Below are 25,837 nucleotides of genomic sequence, written 5' to 3'. Positions count from 1 at the left end.
TAAAGCATCTGACAATGTTTGGCACTAAGTGCTTAGCCACTGATGATAAAACAGGAGCTATCAACGAATGTTGGTACAACACTGGCATTTACAGTTGCTAACACTTTTACATACCCCCCCTCATATCACAATGAACGCTTATTTGACAGATTATGCACAGAGGTTCAGATTTAATCATGGTAAATCAGCAAGTTAAGATGCAAATACACATCTATTTAGCTCTAAAACCAACACCGTCTTGCTTTTTACAACATTATCACATCTTTAATACCTTACACCCTCTATTATGTGTGTGCGGTAACTACAGGATAGAGGCCACCAGGGTGGACTAGTTAAGAAGTACAAAAATAAGAGGGAGTGATGTTAAAAAAATGGCATAGTAGGCAGCTCTGGGGGTCAGTCCTTCCACCAAAGCAACCAATAAGGTGGAGGGAGACTGGAATTAACTATTTTGGAACTCTGAAAAGTGATCGGTCAGTTACATCCACCAGGGAAGCGTCTGATGAGAAAACAAGCCACTGATCTTTCACAAGTAAGCACAGGGTACAAACCAGCTCCCATCCCCATTCCTTAGCTCCACTGCAGGTGTGGAAATAGTGGCCTGTGTTCCTGGAACAGATGGCTGATGTCATAAGACAAGCTGTGGGGACCCTGTTCTCCCAAAACTAGGTGTTTTGGTTGGTCTGGTGATGGCCTGATGCCCACACTAGCCTTGGTGTTGAGCCTCCTGCCAGCAGTGGCTTCCCACAGCAGCGGCTACTAGAACATTTAGAGACAGGGCCTTTCCCCACCCCCATTTGTGGAGGCAGACATTTAAGGAAATCTTCAACAGGTCACCGGCTGCCCACAGAGGTAATGAAACAGAAATATCCATAAACACACACAACAAGGAATACACACACTGAGAAAAGTTTGGGAAAGTCATAGATAGCTCCAACCCTCAACAAGTAAAAAATTACACTCAGAATGTCCAGGTAACCATAAAAACTTATAAAGCACACACATACACAAAACAAGAAAATATGTCACATTCAAAGAAAAAAAAAGAATTTGACAAAAACCATCCTTGAGGAAGCCCAGATATTGAAATTACTGGTCAAAAATGTTAAATCAACAGTCTTTTAAATGCACTCAATAAGCTAAAAGAAACCCCAAACAACTAAAGGAAATCAGGTTCCTCAGTAAGATTAGCAGGTATTTTCTCACAGAAACCATGGAGATAAGGGAGTAGGACAACATATTTTAAAACATGAGAGAGAGAGAGAGAGAGAGAAGAAGGAAAACAAAAACCATTAAGCAAGAATTCTATACCTGGCAAATATCCTTCAATAATGAAAGAAAAATTAAGGACATTTTCAGATTAACAAAAAAAGAAAGATGAAGGAGTTCATTGCTAGTAGACTTGCCATATAGAAATGCTAAAGAGAAAGAGAGAGAGAGAGAGAGAGAGAGAGAGAAGTAGGGCTCACCCAAAGTGGGACTCGTGTTCACCTGATGCGGGCTCGAGCCCACCCGAAGCGGGGTTCATGCTCACCCGATGTGGGACTCGAACTCACGAACCGCAAGCAAGATCATGACCTGAAATCAGATGCTTAATGACTGAGCCACCCAGGTGCCCACACTTAATCAAATTTTAAAACTTTTGCGTATCAGAGGGCACTATCTAGAGAGTGAAAAGACAACCTGTAGAATGGGAGAAAATATTTTAAAAATCACACATATGGTAAGGGTCTAGTATCCAGAATATGCAAAGAACTCTTACAACTCAACAACAAAGAAACAACCCAATTAAAAAACTAGTGAAGGACTTGAATAGACATTCTCCAATGAAGATATATAGAGAGCCAACAAGCACATAAAAAGATGCTGAACATCACTTATCACCTGGGAAATGCATAACCATAATGAGATACCACTTTAGGTCCACTAGGATGGCTACTCTCAACAAAACAAAACAAAACACCCAGAAAATAACAAATGCTAAAGAGGATGTGGAGAAACTAGAATCTTTGTGCATTGCTGGTGGGAACGTAAAACAATGCGGCTCCTTTGGAAAACACTTTGGTGGTTCCTCAAAATGTTAAGCCTAGAATTACCTTATGACTGAGCAATTCCACTCCCAGATATGTACTGAAAAGAAATGAAAATGGACTCAAACAGATACCTGTATATTCATGTTCACAGCAGCATTATTACAATAGCTAAGAAGTGGAAATATGCCAAATGTCCATCAAAAGATAAATAGATGGAGGCACCTGCGTGACAGTTGGTTGAGCATCTGACTCTTGATTTCAGCTCAGGTCATGGGCTTGAGGCCCATGATATCAAGCCCTGCTTTGGGCTCTGTGATGATGGCAAGAAGCCTGCTTGGGATTCTCTCTCTCTCTCTCTCTCTCTCTCTCTCTCCCTCTTCCTCTCCCTCTCTCCCCCTCCTCTGCTCACGCACACTTGTGCTCTCTCTCAAAAATAAATAAATAAACTTAAAAAAGGATGAACAGATTAAAAAAAAGTGGTATATCCATACAATGGAATACTATTCAGTCAAAAAAAAAGAATGAAGTCCTGATACCTATAACACACAGATAAACCTTTGAATCAATATACTAAGTAAAATATGCTGAACACAAAAGGACAAATATTGCATGATCCCACTCATATGAGGTATCTAGAATAGGCAAATTCACAGACACAGAAAGTAGAATAAAGGTTCAGGGCTGGGGGAAAGGAAAATGGGGAGTTCCTTGCTCAGTATAGAATTTGTTTGAGGTGATGAAAAAGTTCTAGAAATAGTAAGAGATACCCAACACAGTGAATGTATTTAATGTCACTTAAATTGAACATTTGAAAATGGTTAAAATAGTAAGGTTTAGGGGTGCCCGGGTGGCTCAGTCGGGTAAGCAGCCGACTTCAGCTCAGGTCATGATCTCACGGTCCGTGAGTTCAAGCCCCGCGTCGGGCTCTGTGCTGACAGCTCAGAGCCTGGAGCCTGTTTCAGATTCTGTGTCTCCCTCTCTCTGACCCTCCCGTGTTCATGCTCTCTCTCTGTCTCAAAAATAAATAAATGTTAAAAAAAAAAAAAAAAAATTAAAAAAAATTAGTAAGGTTTATGTTACTCAAATTTTACAATAAAAATATACATGGGAGAGAAAACAGATGCCCTTATGTACTATAATGTGCCCAACACAGCATTTGACACACAGTAGGTCCTCAAGAATATGTACTGAATAAAACCATCATGTCTACTAACATTTAATTCCTCACTACTCCACAACTTAAATTTTTCTGATGGTTTACATTAAGAGCTGGTAGATTAAGGAAGAATGTGGTGAAATCAAAATCCGGAGCAGAAGAAAAGTATCAGGAATAGGGTGATGAAAAGGCATGAAGTTAAGCCTAACACACAGAGCAAGACTAAGCTAAAAGCAAAAATAAAGGCAGAGATCTGAAAGACCCAGGTATGGGTCTGTTTCTCCTACCAGTTCCCAGTCCCAACGAGGTTTCTCCGGTTTGTTTTCAACTAAGCATATCCAATAGAAAGCCACCGCAGAGACACCACTTACGCCTAATGACACAGTTCATTGTTTCATGGGAAAAGGTGCAAAAGAGGAGACTCTTACCATCTCGTAAGCAAAGGTTTCTTGCCTGCAAACCCGATCTATCGTTATGGTTTCTTCCCGCTGTTCCAGAAGCCTCTTTCTAACCCTGCCAGAGACACAAGAAAAATCAAACTTCAATATTCTTTACTGAGTCTTCCAAGGTATCTTCAATACTCAACTTTTATTTTGAAGTAATGTCAGACTTAAAGAGAAGCTGTCCAATTAGTACAGAGTCCCCTACACCTCTCACTAGGTTTCCCTATGTTAATGCCTTATATGATCAGAGAGTAATTGTCAAGATCAGAAAATTAATATTAATACAGCATTATTAACTGTTAAGTCTTTTTCGAATTTCACAAATTTTTAAACGTGATGCCTTTTTTCCGCCGCTAGGATCCTCTGTAGGACACTGCGCTGCATTTCTTGCTTCTCCTTTCCCTCCAGGTGGCTGCAGTTCCTCAGTTTTCCTTGCCGTTCATAATCTTGACACTTTTGAAGAGCGCCACTCAGTTACTTTGTAGAATATCCTTGAATTCGCACTGACTACTGTCTACTCACAATTAGAGTAAGGTTGTACATTTGGGGCAAGAATACCACAAGAATGATGTCCTCATGGTATCACACCAAGAAGTTCATGGTGTCGATATTCACTTGTCTTGTTACTGGTGAGGCTGCCCTTGGTTAGGTTCCTGTCTGCCCGATTCCTACGCTAAAAAGATACTTTATTTTCCTTTGTAGTTGCTGAGTATTTAGGGGGAGATCCTTTGAAACCATGCAAATCTTGTTTCTCCTAGAACTTTCACCCAGGAATTTTAGCATTCAAAAGGAGATTTTGTCTGGGGCGCCTGGGTGGCTCAGTTGGTTAGCGACCGACTTCAGCTCAGGTCATGATCTTGCAGTTTGTGAGTTTGAACCCCGTGTCAGGCTCTGTACTGACAGCTCGGAGCCTGGAGCCTGCTTTGGATTCTGTGTCTCCTGCTCTCTCTGCCTCTCCCCTGCTCATGCTCTGTCTCTCTCTCTCTCTCTCTCTCAATAATAAATAAATGTTAAAAAAAAAAAAATTTGTCTGCACATATATTACTGTGGAATATGCCTCGTGGTGATTCTCTATTTCCCTCCTTCTACATTTATTCACTGGCATTATGAGAAAGACCGGTCTCTTTTCTCCCATTTATTTGGTCATTTATTTATTTTTTTTTTAATTTTTTTTTCAACATTTTTATTTATTTTTGGGACAGAGAGAGAGCATGAACGGGGGAGGGGCAGAGAGAGAGGGAGACACAGGCTCCAGGCTCTGAGCCATCAGCCCAGAGCCTGACGCGGGGCTCGAACTCACGGACCGCGAGATTGTGACCTGGCTGAAGTCGGACGCTTAACCGACTGCGCCACCCAGGTGCCCCTATTTGGTCATTTATAGTAACACGAACTCATATTTGTTTCATTCTGTAGGTTACTACCTAGTTAACTAATATCTAATTAAATTACTCTGCTGATCAAACTGTGGCCATCAGGAACTCCTTCAAGTTGGCTCCCGTTCTTTCAACAAACCCTCATCCTTTTTTTGAGCATTTCCTTACTTTCTAGCAATGTAAGATGCTCAAGGCTCACCCTGTATTTCCTGGTCTCAGCCCTGGGTGTTTTCAATGCCACTGCCATCAGTGCTTCCAAACCTCTCAGCGGAGAGAGGCAGAAAACATGCAGATGTGTATTATCCCACGCATGTACAAACATCTGCATTTCTATATTTTTCTATCTGGTATATATTTAACCACGAGTTTATACCGACACTCTAATCTCAAACAAAACTCAGAGGGCTCATTTTAGCCCTCAACCTTTCCTTGTAACTTCTTTCTCCGCGGGTGAGAAACGCGGCTCCCCTTACCCATTAATTAATTCACTTATTTGTTCAAGCCTAGAAAACACAGTTTCAGAATCATTAAGTCATGAACAGTACTTTTTGTTTTTAGCCTTGCAACACTGAATCAAGCTACGCTTCTGCAGGACTTAGGTCAGTTCTTTCTTCCTCATTCTCTTCAGTGTTGTTATCTGTGACACAGCGTCATTTGTTAGTTTTTGTGCTATTTTGGGTCCCCCCAAATAACTCACATCCTGGCTGGTTTTAATTGATTGCTTTGGAGACGGGTAAAGGATAGGTGAGACCTCACTATGGTCCTAACGGTCAGAGTTATAGGTACATATAATGTGTTTACACACACACACACACCCGAAGAAGCACCATTCCCTCCTCATCCCTACTAACTTGTTCCCATTCCTTCCTTACTTCCCACCCCTTTCCCATCCACTCCTTGTAGGCAACCAATCTCTACAGTTGTGGTTTATGCTTTCCATTTGTTTTGTTCAAATAAGCAAATATCTGTGTATTTTCTTAAATTTTGTGGGGCACCTGGGTGGCTCAGTCAGTTAAGCGTCCGACTCTTGGTTTCAGCTCAGGTCATGATCTCACAGTTTGTGAGTTTGGCCCCACATCGGGCTCCGAACGGACAGTGCAGAGCCTGCTTGGGATACTCTCTCTGTCTCCCTCTCTCCCTCCCTCTCTCCCCTCCCCCACTCACCCTCTCTCTTTCAAAAAAAAAAAAATTCTTTTTCTATCAGAGTTCAATTTAGGAGGAAAAAAACCTACACGGTAATTAGAACAGAGAAAGCTTAATCTAAGGAAGTATTAACTTTAACAGATGATTAGAGTAGTGATTAGTAAGTAAGAAGTAAAGAACTGCAGAATATAGGCATAGCATACATAAGGAGCATCCTGTCCTCTGGGCTGAGACAGAGTGCCCAAGAAGTCTTCCTTTTCTCCCCGCAGGACTGAGATCCACAGTTTGTTAAAGAGGCCATGGCTGTGACTCCCTGAAGGGCAGAGAAAGTTGCTATGGTGCTTCAGCAGCAGAACTGCTGGAAATGCAGGGTACGAGGAGGAGCTGCACAGGGGAAACATGAAGGGGGGTGGAGGGGCAGGGAACACTGCTGGGCAATGGGAGCTACTGACAGCCAGGTGCTGTGCGCCCTGAACAGCGGCCCAGGAAGCAAAACCCTTCCCTCTTGCGAAGTCTCTTCTGCACTTTTACTGACAAAGCTTAACAATGTGCCAGTTGGCCAAGGATAAGGGCCAAGGCCCATTTTTACAGAGAAGGCAAAAAAAGGCAAGTTTATAGATGAGAGCCAACAAACTGATACCTGGCAAACTGAGTTTTTACATAAAAGATGGCATATGCTTTGGGACTTTGCTCTTTTTTTTTTTTTTTTTTTTTTTTTTTAATAAAGTTTATTTGAGAGAGAGATCAAGAGAGAGCACACATGGGGGGGGGGGGCGCAGAGAGAGAGAGAGAAGAGAGGGAATCCTAAGCAGGATCCTATCAGTGCAGAGCCCCAACTCAGGGCTTAATCTCATGAACTGTGAGATCATGACCTGAACTTCACCTACTGAGCCACCCAGGCGTCCCATGGGGCTTTGCTTTTTTCATGTAACAGTATCTCCTAGAAACTATGCTATCAATTTATCCTTCCTCAGCCTTTAGTATAGCTGCACAACACTTAACTGTATGGATGTCCTATGGTTTGTTCAACACTCTCCTATGTATATATTTAGGGCATTTCTAATATTTTGCAATTACAAACAATGCAACAATATAAACAAACAATAAATAACCCTGTACATATTGTATTTTCATATTGTTGGAGGTGTAGCTCCAGTAGAGACTGCTTAAAAGTAGGATCGCTTGGGTCACAAGGTAAGCACCTATGTCTTCTGTGTTACACATTCCCAAATTGCCCTAGAGAAGGCTTGTAGCAGTCTGCATTTCCATCAGCAATGTACAAAAATGCCCATTTCTCCATGGTCTCATCAAAAGAATACATATTTTTAAATGTGTGCCAGTCTGATAGGTGAGAAAAAATATTGTCATTTTAATTTGCATTTCTCTAATTATGAATATAAATATTTTTCAGGGCGCCTGGGTGGCTCAGTCGGTTAAGCATCGGACTTCGGCTTAGGTCATAATCTCACGGTTCGTGGGTTCAAGCCCCACATCGGGCTCTGTGCTGACAGCTCAGAGCCTGGAGCCTACTTTGGATTCTGTGTCTCCCTCGGTCTCTGTCCTCCCTCTGCCGCTAACACTCTGTTTCTGTCTCTCAAAAATGAATAAACATTAAAAATGTTTTTAAGGCACTGCATTTACCAAATTATTTAATTTTTTGTCTTGTTGCTAAATTCAGCTTTATAGGTGAAACCTGTAATTTCAAATTAAAATCTTTACTGCCATTGCAGAGGTCAAAGCATTTAAAAAATAAATAACTGTTATCATGATAATGTTTAGTATTCCTATCCAAAAGAGGACATCTTTCAACGTTTAGGTCTTTTTCCAAATCTTCCCAGAATGTTTTAAAAATTTCCTTCCCTAACTTTTACACATTTCTTGTAAATTTATTCCTACATATTTAGTCTTCCTTTTGACTATTAGAAATGGGATTTTTTCCATCATTATGTCCCCTAATTGTTTGTATATATGAAAGATATATATATATTTTTTTTAACATTTATTTTTGAGACAGAGAGAGACAGAGCATGAACGGGGGTGGGGCAGAGAGAGAGGGAGACACAGAATCAGAAGCAGGCTCCAGGCTCTGAGCCATCAGCCCAGAGCCCGACGCGGGGCTCGAACTCACAGACTGTGAGATCGTGACCTGAGCCGAAGTCGGACGCTCAACCGACCGAGCTACCAGGCGCCCCGAAAGCTATTTTTTTATAATTATCAATTTTGTATCCTGCTCTTAAATTCTTGTTTTTTTTGTTTCTTTGTTTTAGCATTGATTTCTTTCAAATTTTTCAGGTATACTATTGCATCACTGGCAGACACAGTTAGTGTTTCTTCTTTATCTACTCTTATCCCTCTAATATTTCAAACTTTTTCATTATTATAATATTTGTTATGGTGATCTGTCATCAGTGATTACAACTTGCTCAAAGCTCAAATTTTAGCATTTTTTTACCAATAGGTATTTACTTGAAATAGGTACTTTTTTAGACATTAAACTACTGCACACTTAATAGACTATAGTGTAAATATAACTTTGATATGCACTGGGAAACCAAAAAAATTCATTTGACTCGCTTTATTGCAATGTTTGCTTTATTGTGGTGGTCTGGAATTGCCCCACAAGATCTCCAAGGCATGCGTGTATTTAATGAAAGTTTTAAAATTTCCAGGTAGGGGGTCTGACTCTTGATTTCGTCTCAGGTCATGATCTCACAATTCATGAGTTCTAGCACTGCATCAGGCTTGGATCCTCTGTCTCTCCTCTCTCTCTCAAAAATAAACAAACACAAAAACAATTTGATGGGGCAGCACATGGGTGGCTCAGTCAGTTGAGCATCCAACTTCAGCTCAGGTCATGATCTCATAGTCCAACAGTTCAAGCCCCACATCAGGCTTGCTGCTGTCAGCCTGTCATTGCTGAGCCCGCTTCAGATCCTCTAGTCCCCTTCCAATGCCCCTTCCCCACTTGTACTCTCCCATAACCAACTAACTAAATTTTAATTTCCAGGTAGGTTGGCCTGATTTTTGTTTTTGTTAGTAAGCTCTAGTTTTGTCATGTTGCTATAAAAGTGTTGTTTACAGTAAAATTTCTACTTTATGGATGTTACTGATGTTTTCTTTGTGATCTAATATACAAACAACTTTTTTGAGTACACCACGTTGTCTTTTCCATCAGGTTATAAATTTTAAGTACAGATCTCCATAAAATACAGCCTATTATGTTGTTGAGAGCTTTTCTCCTTTTTTTTTTTTTTTACCATTTGTTATTAAAGTGTCCTATTGTTAGTGTGTTTAACTATGCATTTTGCATCTCCTATAGTTTTGTTCTATAAAGTTGATTGCTGTATTATTTTTTTCTTAGTATGTTTAAAGTTTAAATTTATTTTCAGAGAGACAGAGACAGCATGAACACGGGAGGGGCAGAGAGAGGGAGAAAGACAGAGAATCCAAAGCAGGCTCCGCGCTGCCAGCACATAGCCTGATGTGGGGCTCAAACCCACGAACCATGATCTCATGACCTGAGCCAAACTCAAAAGGCAAACACTTAACCAACTGAGCCACCCAGATGCCCCTGATTGCTGTATTATTTGATATGTGTGTATACATACATATATTTGTGAATATATATTTCGTAAGTATCCTATCTTAATTGGAGTTTGTGGCTTATAGCATTAAGAAGTGTCCTTTGTTGGAGCGCCTGGGTGGCTCAGTCAGTTAAGCCCCTGACTTCAGCTCAGGTCATGATCTCATGGTTTGTGGGTTCAAGCCCCACGTCCTCGGGCTCTGTGCTGACAGCAGGCTAGAGCCTGCTTCAGATTCTGTGTCCCTCTCTCTCTGCCCGCCCCCCGGCTCACGTGCTCTCTCTCAAAAATAAACATTAAAGAAAAAAAAAAGAAGTGTCCTTTGTCACATTTAATGTGTTAGGGCTTGAATTCAATTTGCCTTGTATCAGAACAGCTACACCTGTTCAATTTCTCTTTTCATTTATCTGTAATATTTTTGTCCAATCCTTTATTTTTCTCTGAATCACTTTATTTTACATATGTCTGTTATCTCCACAAGGTTTTTGTTTTGTGAGCCAAGTCTAAACCCCTTTTAACAGGTTGTAGAGAACTGATGCTTTTGGTTTCAATTATATCACATTTTCTAATCATATGTATTTTATGATATTAGCTGTTGTGCTCATTGGGAGATGTGTATTTTTGCTTGTCTGTGTTTTAAAAATTGAGGAGGGTTTGGCACTTATTTTTGTTCCAGTGGTTACCTCTGTACTTACATATATTTTAACACCCTTCATTACCCATTGCCTTATTTAATATTTTACTAAATTTGCCAAGTTTTTCATCAGTATTTTTTAAAATCCACTTACTGCCTGCCTACACATTATCTTCTTCCTCTTTTCTTATCCCATTGTTTTAGCTACAATCTTCTAATCTGTTACAACATACAACACTCGTACATTAGCCTTCTGCCTGTATCCTTCCTCTATCAGTCCTCTGGTGAAAATTTCCCACTCATCATTCGGTTGGACGAAGTTCATCCTTTAGTATATTCCTCAGAAATGGCTGGTGGGTGAGTAATTATCCAAGATTTTGTACATTACAATTCTTTTTCTATAGCCTCAATATGGAAGGACATTTCAACTGGATAGAAAATCCTTTCACTGAGCTTTTAAAAAAATCCTGCTCAGCTGCTGTCTTCTTTGAAAAATTCATGCCATTCTAATTCTTTCGCCTTTGTGCGTTATGTGTTCTTTTTGCCTAGAAGCCTTAATGGTTTTACCTTTATCTCTGAAATCTAATAGTTTTATGAGGATATGCCTCAGAATTGATAATTCTGGGTTAATTTTCCCAGATACCCAGTGAACCCTTTTAATTTGTAGATTCAGATTTTTTTCCAATTCTGGAAATTCCTTTTGGGTTATATTAAGTATTAATTTTATTCAATTGTTTTATTTTTTCTCTTGAGGGACTCATATAATATGAATGTATTTTGTCTTCCTTGTCTGTTTTCCATTCCCACTACTCTCACTCATTTCTTTCTTTACATCACTTCATTCTAACTGTATTCATGTCTTTCTTTGTCGCCTCTTAGTAAATTTTCATTAGCATCTATTCTGTTTTAGTTATTTCATAATTCATTTAAGGTAATTTTGTCTTTCTCTTCTGTTTTCCAAATTCCATCAATTTTTTTCCCCATTCCTCTTTTTCTCATCATTCCTGTTCTTAGTTTTGAAATTTCAGGGCCATCTGAGAGGCTCAGTCAGTTGAATGTCCAACCCTTGATTTCAGCTCAGGTCATGATCCCAGGGTTGTGGGATAGAGTGCCACATCAGGCTCTGTGCTGAGCATGGAGACTGCTTAAGATTCTCTCTCTCTCCCTCCCCACCCCCTCCCTGCTTGTGTGCATGTTCTCTCTCTAAAATTAAACAAAATAAAATAAAATAAAACTTCAGATTCAAGGTGTTTTCACACCCTCAAATGCTTGTTTTAGCATATTCAATTCTGTCTGGAATGTAGACTCATAGTTTCTTAGTTATTTTCTGGGAGAAGGGGAGAGATTTCCTCAGTGGATTTGTAAAAACAGATGTTTCCTGATTTTCTGCAATAAATTCCCTATGGATTTTATTTCTTCTTATTCATTCTGTGTTAGTTGTGGGGAAGGGGGTTATAAGATTCCTAGTTTAATGGTACTCTTTTCTGTCATTCTAACAAAGTCCAGGTAAATTAAGAGTGTTTTTTTGTTTGTTTCCATTTTGGTGACAGGCTTAAGAGTCCTTCAATTCTGTGGTTCTCTTTTTCTTGCAGGACGCCAAAGTTGCCCCTTTCAATCCTTTATGGTGCACTGAGCAGGGCTTTGTTGCCTAGCAAAGTGGCAGGGATGGGCAGACTAAATGAAACTGCTATTTTCTTAAAAGCAGTATTGTTGAAACTTTTGGGGTGACAGATTAAGTTTCAGTAGTACCCATGTAGTAGCAATTACCTCTCCTATTTCTAGGAATTAAAATCTTTAAGCAGTTAAAAAATTTGAAAAATGCTGATGACAAGTTATTTAGCTTAGTATAAACACGGTAGCATGTATCAAAGGAGAATCAATCTCCTCCAAGTGACTTTTGTTCTCCTTACAGGCATAAAATGAACCCAGTAACTCCTTTATTAGGGCAAAGAAGGTGCTAGAATTTGATTCATTTTATGCCATAATAAAATGTATTTATTTTATGCCATGTAATCAGGTTTTGTTTTGAAGTTACTGGTGGAGAGAAGAAAGGGCAGTTTAGAGAAAAAGAAAGCATAAAGATACAGATTTTAACTTTTGGCACAAGTCTAATTTACTTGCAGTACTGTTAAGGTTAATATTACTTATATTTTATTTATTTTTTAAAGTTTGTTTTTGAGAGAGAGAGCAAGCGAAGGAGGGGCAGAGAGAGAGACAGAGAGAGAGAGAGAGAGAGAGAGAGAGAGAGAGAGAGAGAAAGAGAATGAATCCCAAGCAGGCTCTGCACTGTCAGCACAGAGCCCAACATGGGGCTTGAACTGACAAACCGTGAGACCATGACCTGCGCCGAAACCAACAGTCGGGTGCCCAACTGACTGGGCCACCCAGGTGCCCCAATATTATATTTTAAGCACAATAGTTTCGGGGCGCCTGCATGGCTCAGTTGTTAAGCATCTGACTTCGGCTTAGGACCTGATGTCACAGTTCATGAGTTCAAGTCCCATATCAGGTGATCTCAAGCCCCACCTCAGGTGAGCATAAGCTCTGCTTCTCTCTCTCTATCCCTCTCTCGCTGTGTCTCTGCCCCTCCTGGGATTCTCTCTCTCTCTCTCTCTGCCCCTCACACACTTGCCCACGTGCTCGTTCTCTCTCAAAAAATAAATAAAATATTTAATAAATAAGTAAATAAAAGTTTCATTCAAAGTACACATAAATAGGGGTGCCTGGGTGGCTCAGTCGGCTAATCGTCCAACTTCAGCTCAGGTCACGATCTCGCAGTTCGTGGGTTCGAGCCCCATGCCAGCTGTGCTGACAGCTCAGAGCCTGGAGCCTGTTTCAGATTCTGTGTCTCCCTCTCTCTCTGACCCACCCCATTCATGCTCTATCTCTCTCTGTCTCAAAAATAAATAAACGTTAAAAAAAAAAAAAAAGTACACATAAATAATCCCAGCAGAGTAATGCTGTACTGACTCCTTTTACATTAGATTATACATAAAATTCTCCTACATTTCCTATGGAAGGGACTAGAAGACAACCGATGAGATTCAGTTGATTTAGTAATACAAAACAGCTAGGTGAAGCAACGTGTAAAATAATCTGAAAATTACTATTCAACATGGCTTAATAAAATCATTATAAGCCAACTGGTACAATAAACAGTATGGAGGTTCCTCAAAAAATTAAACATAGAACTACCCTACGAGGCATTTATCCACGGGATACAGGTGTGCTGTTTTAAAGGGACACATGCACCCCCATGTTTATAGCAGCACTATCAACAATAGCCAAAGTATGGAAAGAGCCCAAATGTCTATCGATGGATGAGTGGATAAAAAAGATGTGGTATATATATATACAATGGAGTATTACTCAGCAATCAAAAAGAATGAAATCTTGCCATTTGCAACTATGTGGATGGAACTGGAGGTATTATGCTAAGTGAAATTAGTCAGAGAAAGACAAAAATCATATGGCTTCACTCATCTGCAGACTTTAAGAGACAAAACAGATGAACATAAGGGAAGGAAAACAAAAATAATATAAAAACAGGGAGGGAGACAAAACAGAAGAGACTCATAAATATAGAGAACAAACAGAGGGTTACTGGAGGGGTTGTGGGAGGGGGGATGGGCTAAATGGGTCAGGGGCACTAAGGAATCTACTCCTGAAATCATTGTTGCACTGTATGTTAATTTGGATGTAAATTTTAAAAATTTTAAAATAAAATTTTTTAAAAAGTTAAAAAAAAAATAAGCCAACTGGTATGTTATTAAATATAGCATGGGGCACCTGGGTGGCTCAGTCGGTTAAGCGTCTGACTTTGGCTCAGGTCATGATATCATGTTTTGTGGGTTCGGGCGCTGCATTGGGCTCTGTGCTGACAGCTCAGAACCTGGAGCCTGCATCGAGTTCTGTGTCTCCCTCTCTCTCTGCTCCTCCCCGTTCATGCTCTATCTATGTCCCAAAAATAAATCAATGTTAAAAAAAATTTTTTAATATAGTAAAGAAGTTTGCTTTGTAGCAATCTTTTTTCAGCCATTTGCCTAAAACTACTTTCACAGCTTTATGAACGTTTCATTCATTCTACTCACTCTACAAATATCTACTGACTCCCTATCATGTGCCAAAGTTCTGGGAACTGGGGATACGGCAATGTGTGCAACAGACACAGTTTATGGAAATTTTAAGTAAGTCTAGCTAGGAAGACAGAAAAGTAAACAAGTGTATCATAAGTTTGATGAGTATTTCAATAGGGAAGAAGCGACACCTGGGTGGCTTTGTCAGTCGGGCGTCCAACTTCGGCTCAGGTCGTGATCTCATGTTTGTGAATTGGAGCTCTGCATCAGGCTCTGTGTTGTCAGCGAAAATGCCACTCCAGATCTTCTGTCTCCCTGTCTCTCTGCCCCCTCACCGCACACTGTCTCTCAAAAATAAATACTTTTTAAAAAATACAGAAGTACAGGGGGCTACATGAGCATCAAAGGGGACCTAAATGGGAGTCCATAGTCCTTTGGTTAAGACTTGAAGGATGAGTAGAAGTCAGCAAGACCAGAACGATAAGGGAATGTTCTAGGCAAAGGCCTGGAGTGAGAGCACATTCCAGGAACTGAACCACAAACTGGAGTGTAGCTGAAGCATTGCAGAGATACAGCTGAAAACATTAGCAAGATAGACGCCCTGTGAGCCAATGAATAATTCAAGACTTTTGTCTAAGAGAAACTGAAAGGTTTTAAGAGAGGCACAACCAGATGTGCAACTCAGAAAACTCCAACGCATCAACCAACAATAGAGAGCACCAACGGAAGCAAAACAACACGATAGGCTTAAGGGCAATACATAGATGAAAGAGTCTGGACTCTAGAAGACCCTTCAAAAACTTTAGGAATGTTACAAGAAGAGCTCCGGATATTAGAAGTACATCTATTTCCCAAGGAAGAGAGAGAAGTTGTAGTCATGTGGAAAGGCATCTTAGGCCAAAATAAATGGAGCTTTAGATGGGAGAGGGGCCAAGTGCGTCCTGAGCCATTTGAAAGAGACAGTGGTTGAAAGGCAGATTTAGACTATAGGTGGAAGGCTTCATATGTCTAAGGAATCTGAAATATGTCGCAGAGAAGAGGGACAGCCATTGAAAAGTCCATAGCAGATGAGCATGCTCGGGTGGTACCATGATGAATAAATCAAAAGGAGAAAAACTGGGCCCAGGAGAGGTGAGAGGCTTTCATAGTGCTCCAAGCATCGCTAATGTAAACACTAGCCATGGCGATTAGGCAAACAGATTTGGCTGATATTATAAAAGAAACCAGGGTGGAGTTGAAACGCCTGACTAACTGGTCGAGGGGGACAACAGGAAGGGTAGGATCAAGGTTACAGAAAGACGATGTGGTGTGAAGGAAGTGGGCTACAAACTGGAAAATTATAAACGTCACTATTACACACACATTTCCTCTAGTGTTATCACAGCGCAGTATAAAGTGTGACTGACAGACCAGCACTGATCTGACAGCTATCTGTAATCCAATCAGTACAGACAACGAGAGTAAGCATTTTTTCTCGAGAGTAAGCATTTAGCAACACTGGAAGTAATAAATGAATTTAATAAAGTTGCAGGATACAAAATTATTATATAGTAATCAGCTGCATTTCTATACAGTAATAATAAAGCAGCAGAAAGAGAAACTTTTTAAATAATTCCATTTACAATTGCATCAAAAAGAATAAAATAGTAAGGAATAGACTTAACCAAGGAGGTGAAAGACCTGTACTCTGAAAACTACAGAACACTGATGAAAGAAACTGAGGATAACACACAGAAATGGAAAGGTACTGCATGTTCATGGACTGGAAGAATTAATATAGGTAAAATATCCCTACTACTCAAAATAACCTACAGATTCAATGCAATCTCTATCAAGATATCAACAGCATTTTTCATAGAACTAGAACAAATAACATAAAAATTTGTATGGAACCAAAAAAACCCAAACAGCACAGCAATCTTGAGAAAGAACAATTCTGGAGGCATCACAATCCCAGATTTCAAGATATACTACAAAGCTGTAGTAATCAATGAGTATGATACCGGTACAAAAACAGACACATAGACCAATGGAACAGAATAGAGAGCCCAGAAATAAACCCACACTTATAGGGTCAATTAATCTATGAAGAAGGAAGCAAGAATATATAATGTGGAAAAACAGTCTTCTTCAACAAACGGTGTTGGGAAAAACTGGACAGCTACATGCAAAGGAATGAAACCAAATCACTCTCTGACACCACATACAAAAATAAGCTCAAGGGGCGCCTGGGTGGCGCAGTCGGTTAAGCGTCTGGCTTCAGCCAGGTCACGATCTCGCGGTCCGTGAGTTCGAGCCCCGCGTCGGGCTCTGGGCTGATGGCTCAGAGCCTGGAGACTGTTTCCGATTCTGTGTCTCCCTCTCTCTCTGCCCCTCCCCCGTTCATGCTCTGTTTCTCTCTGTCCCAAAAATAAAATAAACGTTGAAAAAAAACAAAAAAAAAAAACAAAAATAAGCTCAAAATGGATTAAAGATCTTAACGTGAGACATGAAACCATGAAACTCCTAAAAGAAAACACACATTAATCTCTAAATATTTTTCTAGATGACTCCCCAGGCAAGGGAAACAAAAGCCAAAATAAACTATTGGGACTATACCACGGCAAAAAGTTTCCACATAGCAACAAAAACCATCAATAAACGAAAAGGTAAACTACTGAATGGGAGAAGATATAAATGATATATCCAATAAAGCATTAATATCCAAAATAAAGAACTTACACAACTCAACAGCAAAAAAGCCAAATAACCCAATTAAAAATGGCAGAGGGCCTGAACAGATGTTTTTCAAAAGAAGACATACAAATGGCCAACAATGCTCAACATCACTCATCAGGGAAATACAAATCAAAACCACCATGAGCGTGCCTGGGTGGCTCAGTCGGTTAAGGGTCCAACTTTGGCTCAGGCTTGAGCCCTGCATCGGGTTCTGTGCTGACAGCTAGGAGCCTGGAGCCTGTGTCTCGTCTTGCTCTGCCCCTCCCCTGCTCACACTATGTCTGTCTGTCTCTCTCTCTCTCTCTCTCTCTCTCTCAAAAAGTAAACAAACATTGGGATGTCTGGGTGGCTCAGTCATTAAGAGTCCAATTTCAACTCAGGTCATGATCTCACAGTTTGTAGGTTCGAGCCCCACATTGGCCTCTGTGCTGACAGCTCAGAACCTGAAGTCTGCTTCAGATTCTGTGTCTCCTTCTCTCTCTGCCCCTCCCCTGCTCACGTTCTCTTTTTCTCTCTCTCTCAAAAAAATAAACATTAAAAAATTTTTTAAAATAAATAAACATTAAAAAAAATCCCAAACCACCATGATATACCATCTCACACCAGTCAGAATGGCTAGAATCAAAAAGACAAGAAATAACAAGTGTTGGCAAGGATGTAGAGAAAAAGGAACCTTTGTACACTGTTCATGGCAATTAACTGGTGCAGCCATTGTGGAAAACAGTATGAAGGTTCTAGAAGGGGAGAGAAGGGGAGGGGAGGGAAGGGGAGGAGAGGGGAGGGGAGGGAAGAAAAGAAAAGAAAAGAAAAGAAAAGAAAAGAAAAGAAAAGAAAAGAAAAGAAAAGAAAAATACTATATGATCCAGTAACTCCACTATTGGGTATTCACCCAAAGAAAACAAAAACACTAATTTGAAAAGACACATGCATCCCTAGATTTACTACAGCATTATTTACAAGTCAAGATATGGAGGCAATCCAAGTGCCCATGGATAGATGAATGGATAAAGATGTGATATACTTACACAACGGAATATGACTCAGCCATAGAAAAGAATGAGATCTTGCCACTTGCAACAACATGGACAGACCTAGAGTATTACGCTAAATGAAATAATTCAGACAGAGAAAGACAAATACTATACAACTTCACTTATATGTGGAATTTAATAAACAAAACAAGCAAACAAAAAGCAGAAAACAGCCCCATAAATACAGAGAACAGATGGCTGCCAGGAAAGGTTGGGGGGGGGGGTACAAATGGGTGAAGGGGAGTGACAGGTACAAATTTTCAGTTGTGGAATAAGTAATCATGGGGATAAAGGGACAGCAGAGAGAATACAGTCAATAATATTGTAATAAATAGCCTTGTGTGATGACAGACAGTAGCCACACTTGTAAGCATAAAACATATATAGCTGTCAAACCACTAAGCTTTATACTTGAAACCAATGAAGCATTGTGTATCAATTATACTTCAATAAAAACAAATTCAAGGCAATGACATATTTAAAAAAAATGAAAACAAAACAAAACAAAAAGCATAATGACCTGGAAGTTTTCTGGGAAAAGTTGTCTTTGACAGCCTTTTTTAAAAATCTTCAAAAAATAATAGTAATAATAAACTTTGGTCTAAAAAAAAAACAACCACAAACTTTTACTGTGTTTGTGGTTGTTGTCCCCCTGCCCCCCTTCCCCCCGCCCCATAGGTTTCACACACAGCAAGAAGCCCAACGCAGGGATTGAACTCAAGACCCTGAGATCAAGACCTGAGCTGAGATCAAAAGCCAGACAAGAATGTTTGTCTTGTCATTCCACTTTCCTAGTAATTCATTGGTATCCTATTTTACAAAAGTATGAATTTGTCAAAAATTAAACATTGAAAACGAAAGATAACTGGTTCTTTACAACAGCTTGAAAAACACTATCAGCATATTTCACTTACACTGAAATCTAAGTAGACTAACTGCATTCTTTGTAAACACACATTTTATTTATTTATTTATTAGTGTTTATTATTTTTGAGAGAGAGACACAGAGCACAAGCAGGGGAGGAGCAGAGACAGAAGGAGACAGAATAGGAAGCAGGCTCCAGGCTCAACGATGTGGGGCTCAAACTCACAGACCACGAGATCATGACCTGAGCTGACTGACTGAGCCACCCAGGTGCCCCTACACACATTGAAAAATAAACATAAATCTGGGGTGCCTGGTTGGCTCAGGTCGGTTGAGCATCCGACTTCGGCTCAGGTCATGATCCCATGGTTTGTGGGTTCCAGCCCATGATGGGCTCTGCCCTGACAGTGAGGAGCCTACTTTGGATTCTCTGTCTCCTCTCTCTCTTCCCCTCCCCTTCCCTCTCTCTCACTCTCTCAAAAATAACCATTAAAAAAAATTTTAAGGGGCACCTGGGTAGCTCAGTCGGTTAAGCAGCTGACTTCGGCTCAGGTCATGATTCGTGAGTTCGAGCCCTGCGTCGGGGCTCTGTGCTGACAGCTCAGAGCCTGGAGCCTGCTTGGGATTCTGTGTCCCCCTCTCTCTGCCCCTCCCCTTCTCATGCTGTCTCTCTTTCTCTTCCAAAAATAAATAAACATTAAAAAAATTTTTTTTTTTAATTTTTTTAAATAAACACAACTCTGAATATGGACTGGACATTAGTTGTTATTTACTGCTAATTTTCTTAGGGTAATAATACCACTCATTACGTAGGAGAATGACACTTTTGGGAGCTATATGCTGATATATTTAGGTATAAATTACTGTCTGATAACTTACTGAATAGTTCGGCAATAGATAAAGCCTTGCAGCAGGTATCTCAAACACACACAGCTAAAGCAAAGACAGCCAAATGTTAACAATGGTTGAATTGGGGGGGGGGGGTGATAACTATAGGTACTTTCAACCTCTGAATAACATAATGTTGAAAAAATAGTTAAGTAAGTACCACATAATAAAAGTAAAGCCTTCCATACCCCAAAGTCACTAGGTCGGTGTCCTCTGGGATGACTTCTGGGTCCTCACCCTCCTCAAGGCACTTTAATTTATCAAGGCTAAAACATAAACAAAAAGGAAAAGCAATCACCCATCTTGTCCACAGAGCGTCAGGTTTGTGTCCTAAAAATATCATTAAATAACTAAGTCAGATCAAATCCGGCAGGCGGCTCAGAGGAAGTCAGAATTCAAGACAATGATTTCTGTGCCGATATTCTATAAAGAAAGGATACGTGGCCGATTGACATATGGCGGCTAATGCTATTACATGCAGAAAGAGATCGTTTATATTTTCACCCCATTGAAGCCACTTTTGGGGGGGAAATTTTCGTAATAGCATACCCGGAAGGTCCCCAAAAGGGACCACAGTGAATCAAGGTCTTAACGCTCCTCTGGTTAACGCTCCTCTCCTTCCAGCCCCATCATTGCTAAAGCTCCTCCATTGTCAAAGTGTCTTGTCAATGGCAGGTACACATCCCGTTACTCTGACGGCTTTTCTATATTAACAAGGACTTAAAAAAAATCACGGGGGGAGGGGAGGGGGAATTAATCTTTCGTGCAGCTCTCCCCTCCCTTCACTCCAACTCGCAGAAATTGTGCATTCCGATCACGGGACATCTCCCAGGGTTCCAGGAAAGCTCTAGCAGGTTTAAAGCTTTCAAAGGGCGGCCCTTCTACCCCGGGGAGTAAATCACAGGCCCTCCCAAGGAGGGTCCCAGGGAAGCGCAGTAGCAAGGCTGCAATCAGGTTGGCCCCAAGCAACAAGAGCCCCTCGGCCGCGCACTCACCCGCACACGGTCCGCAGCTCTGCTGCCGCTTCCAAGCTGCAGCCCAGATCCCGGGCCACCGCAGCATCCTCCTGGCCCCACTCGGCGACCCCTTGGCTCCCTGGCAGCGCGGATGCTTGCGGCTCCTTCAGCGACAAGTCCCCTTCTCCGCGCAACCGGCCACGCCACAGCTCCCCGAAAGCGCCCACATAGAATGCACGCGTATTTAGCTCGGGAAGCTCGTACTCCGGAAAGTTGCAGCTCCCACTGCTGGAGACGGTGTCCTGCCTGCTACCCATCCCGTGGCACGTTGGGCCGATCCGGGTGCCTTCAGCCATGTTCACCCACTCCTTTCCCTGCAAAAGCCGGGCGATCAAGACTTCGCGGAGCGTAATGGGACTTGTAGTTGCACGGGGCTCGGTCCGAGGGGCGGCGGGACTGCGTGGGCTCAGCTTCAGACACTACATTTCCCAGCAGGCCCCGGGCCGGGCACGCCCCCGGGCGCGGCACCGCGAGCTTCCGCGCTCAGGGCTGAGCGCATTGTTCTCCGCTCGCGGATTCACGAGCAGCTGTTGTTTGGGTTCTCAGTCCGGGGTCACCTGTGTTGTTGCATTCCCGTCCCCCACGGTTACGTGGCGTCGCTCTCTGCTAGGTAGGGCGGCCTCTGTACGCCCTTCGATCCCCGAACATTGCAGTATTTGGCCCCGGGATGCGAGACTTTTCCTTGACTCCGGGGTTCGTGCGCTGCGCTGTTGCCTCACTGTCCCAGAGCTTGAGAGACCTGGGGGGCGAGGGATGAGACCACTGACTCTACCGGACCTCCAGATCCTGGTCGTTAAAAATCTCCCCAACGGCCCCATGTTCTTGAGTATAAACGTATGCATCGCTCTACGCACGCACGATAGTGTTTATTGAGCGTCAACTATGAATCAGATACTGTATACATTATTAACTCTAATGTATATTTTTGAAAATCACAACCTTCCCAGGAAGGGATTATCGGCCCCATCGTAACTGTTGAGGAAGGAGTTAACTGTTAGGAAATAGAAGCAGGAATGGAACTGTCTAGCTTCAGATGGAACTTTTCTCCGTCGCTCAGAAGCCCCAAAGGACTCAGCAGGACATATGCAAGGAGCTCTGGATGGTTATTTATTGGTATATATCATATACCAGTATGATATACCATATATTCACACACCATATAATTAACCCATTTTGAATGTTCATCCAGTGGTTTTTAGGCTATTTACAGAGTTGTGCAACCATCACCATAATCAATTTGAGGATAAACTAATTGTTCTGGAAAGAAACCCTGCACCTTTGAGCTATCACCCACAATCCTCTTAACTCCTCCAGCCCTACCCAGTCACCAATCTTTGTCTCTATAGATTTACAGATTCTGGGCATTTAGTATAAATGGCACGTTTATGTGGTCTTTTGTGATTAGCTTTTTTCACTCAGCATAATATTTTCTGGGCTTATCCATCCATATTGTAGCATGTATCTATTTCTTTTTATGGCTGAATAATATTGCATTGTGTGGTAAAGCACATTCTGTTTATCCCAACAAAAAGTTGTTTCTGGGCACCTGGGTGGCTCAGTTGGTTAAGCAACCGACTTTGGCTCAGGTCATGATCTCGCTGCTCATGAGTTCAAGCCCCACATGGGGCTCTCTTCAGCACAGGGCCTGCTTAGGATCCTGCCTCCCTCTCTCTCTGTCCCTCCCTCCCTCTCTCAAAAATAAACATTAAATATATATATATATATATATATATAAAGTTTTTACATTTTGGTTATTATGAACAATGCTGCTATGAACATTCATGTACAAGTTTTTTGTGATGTATATTTTCATTTATTTCATAGGTATTTTTTCTTTTCTCTTTCTCTCTCTCTCTCTATATATATATAATCACTATGTGACTATATAGCCATGTGAAGAGTTGCCCATTTTCCATAGTGGCTGCCCCATTTTATATTCCCACCAATATTGTATGAGGATTCAGATTTTTCCACATCTTTGTCAACACTTGTTATTATCTGATTTTTTATTGTAGCCATCCTAATGGACGTGAAGTAGTATCTCGTGGTTTTGATTTGCATATCATACCTAGTGATATTGAGCATCTTTTCAGTACCTACTGACCAATTGTATATCTTCTTTGCTGGAATGACTATTTAAGTCTTTTGCCAATTTTTAGTTAGGTTATATGTCTTTTTACAGGAGCTCTGGTATTTCTCTATATATTGTTGTAGGAAACATCTGTTGTTTTTGCTTAGTATACTGTTCTTTTTTTTTTTTTTAAGTTACCATTTATTATTTCTGGGAGAGATAGAGAGAAAGAGACAGAGAGCAGATGTGTGCAGCAGCAGGGGAGGGGCAGAGAGAGAGAGGGAGAGAGAGGAAGACATAGAATCCAAAGCAGGCTCCAGGCTCTGAACCATCAGCACAGAGCCCGATGCAGGGCTTGAACCCAACTCACAAACCATGAGATCATGACCTGAGCCAAAGTTGGACACTTACCCGACTAAGCCACCAGGCACCCGTTAGACTTGACCTTCCCTACTCCTTTTGGTCCTCCTAGGGCTGCCTAACATAGAATCCTTCCAACTCTGCCACAGTGATTGGTTCAAGGATGAGTAGATTATTCAATTAGCACCAAGCAGAATCCTCCTCTGGGGTTTTATCTATAAACTGAGAAATTTTTCTTCCATTCTGAGTACCTAAGGATGTGACCCAGACAGCCTGCCTAAGAGAATAAAGAAAGCCAAGAGTTTAAATAAGCAAAGTCAGAAGGTGGAGAGAAGTCATGTGTCATTGTAACTAAAGCCATCTTCCCCTCCTAAACTTGCCATGATGTAAGCCAGTGGTTGTTTTAACTTAAACTAGTTTGAGTTGGGTTCTTGCGCAATCCTTCCAGTGCCTGTAAGACTTCACCCAAACCTCTCAACAGGGGGAGCTCTCACTCCAGACAATGAGGTCACGCTTCAGGCAGAATTCTAAAACACATCTGGGATTTAGTTAACAATGGCTTCAGGAGTGGAGGCCACAATGGTCCCTGAGCAGCAGTGGGTAGGGGCAGGACCAGAATAATCCTATCAGGGAAAGGTGGTTCTCATCACCTTAAGGTGTGGTGCTGGGAGCTGCAGTTTGAGAGGTGTGGATTGCAAGCATTCGTGGGGAAAGGATTTGTGATGAGCACCAGCAGCCGGCCATTGCAATAGGGCACTCAGGTGAGTCTTTTTATCACCAGCCTCCCCTTGGAATAAGGCTGAAGAGGTCCATAATATCCACTGCAGAATAAAAAGTATTTTGAACTGAAGGTGTTTGAGAATACACATTTCCCCCTGAACTCCATTGTCTGCCTAAATGCAGAGCCGCCCCAAGGGATACAATTGTCATAAGTCCCCTCCCTGCAGCCAAAGAAGATTGACTTAGAAGTGGGCACACACACTCAAACGGACTTTGTCATAAAACTATCATATCTCCCATCTATTCTCCTCAAGGCCTGTTTATCTTTCCTAAAAGTCACTTATTTTCCGATAAGTGCCCTTACCCTCCCCCTATGAAGTCATTTGTTTTCCTAAATGCCCTTCTCCCCTTCTGCCTCTATTAAGATGGTATATAAGCCAAAATTAGAACCATCTCCTTGAGTCACATTTTTCTGTGAACTCTCCCATACATCATACATATGTGAATAAAAATCTATTTTTTCTCTTTACAAAATTAAAAAATATATATTTATTAATTCTTGAGAGACACAGAGTACAAGCAGAGGAGGGTCAGAGAGAAAGGGAGACCCAGAGTCTGAAACAGGCTACAGGCTCCAAGCTGTCAGCACAGAACCTGACACGGGGCTCAAACTCACGAGCCATGAGATCATGACCTGAGCCAAAGTCAGACGCTTAACCAACTGAGCCACCCAGGCACCCCTATCTTTTCTCTTTAATCAGTCATTTAACGTCAGTTTAATTCACAGACTGCCAATGGCTGAATCCCAGAGAGTAGAGGAAAAGTTTTTCCTCCCCAACAAGGCCGTGGCAAAGGCAGCTTCCCATCCTTTGGTGAATTTGGCAGAAGACAGGAATATTGCTGGGCCTGGCCCTAGAACTAGACAATAGCAGAAAGGAGGCAGCAAGGCGGGTATATACCCACACCCAGGATAGGTATAGTCCCTGTAATTCTGGTGAGCTCTGTATGATTCCTGACAGAGGAAAAAAAAAAAAACTCTAAGGCTTCCCAATTGTGGATATTGGAACCATTAGGTTGAGGTGGTGGCCTATGATTAAGAGTTGGGATTCTGGTGGGGTGCCTGGGTGGCTCAGTTGGTGAAGCATCCAACTTCTGCTCAGGTCATGATCTCACAGTTTGTGAGTTCGAGCCCCGCATCGGGCTTTGAGCTGACAGCTCAGAGCCTGGAGCCTGCTTTGGATTCTGTGTCTCCCTCCCTCTCTCTCTCTGCCCCTCCCTGGCTTGCACTCTCTCTCTCTTTCTCTCTCTCTCAAAAATAAACATTAAAACATTTTTTTAAAAAAAGAGTTGGGGGGCGCCTGGGTGGCGCAGTCGGTTAAGCGTCCGACTTCAGCCAGGTCACGATCTCGCGGTCCGTGAGTTCGAGCCCCGCGTCGGGCTCTGGGCTGATGGCTCAGAGCCTGGAGCCTGTTTCTGATTCTGTGTCTCCCTCTCTCTCTGCCCCTCCCCCGTTCATGCTCTGTCTCTCTCTGTCCCAAAAATAAATAAACGTTGAAAAAAAAAAAAGTTTAAAAAAAAAAAAAAAAAAAGAGTTGGGATTCTGGGTAATGGCACAAACCAAGATTATGAAGTATCTGGCTCTTGGTTGAGGAGTAGGAATTAGGGAGACATGAGCTCTCAAAATTTACCTCGGAGCTTTTAGTTTCCTCTTCTGAGATGCTTATATGGG

At 41.6% G+C, this 25,837-nt stretch overlaps 1 protein-coding gene across 5 annotated transcripts in view; it reads right to left on the bottom strand.

Moving 5' to 3' along the window:
• Positions 1-21,338, bottom strand: part of SNAPC3 (small nuclear RNA activating complex polypeptide 3) — a 45,904-nt gene extending 24,566 nt beyond the window's left edge. For 3 of the 5 annotated variants that reach the window (XR_006710393.1, XM_045469673.1, XM_045469676.1), the window contains exons 1-3: positions 20,937-21,326; positions 20,130-20,207; positions 3,618-3,702 (exon numbers count right to left, since the gene is read on the bottom strand). Coding sequence is in view for 4 of the 5 variants with exons in the window: in XM_045469673.1 (XP_045325629.1) it covers positions 3,618-3,702; positions 20,130-20,207; positions 20,937-21,253 (480 nt within the window). In the remaining variant the exon portion in view is untranslated. Of the gene's footprint in view, positions 1-3,617; positions 3,703-20,129; positions 20,208-20,936 lie in introns of all 5 variants that reach the window. The other 2 variants (XM_045469674.1, XM_045469675.1) reach the window with 2 other exon arrangements.
• Between the last annotated feature and the right edge of the window lie 4,499 nt (positions 21,339-25,837).

The sequence above is a fragment of the Leopardus geoffroyi genome, chromosome D4 (genome assembly GCF_018350155.1).
Source record: "Leopardus geoffroyi isolate Oge1 chromosome D4, O.geoffroyi_Oge1_pat1.0, whole genome shotgun sequence".
In the NCBI taxonomy this organism is placed as follows: domain Eukaryota; kingdom Metazoa; phylum Chordata; class Mammalia; order Carnivora; family Felidae; genus Leopardus; species Leopardus geoffroyi.
The sequence above is the reverse complement of the archived record's forward strand: the minus strand, read 5'-3'. Positions and strand labels throughout refer to the sequence as shown.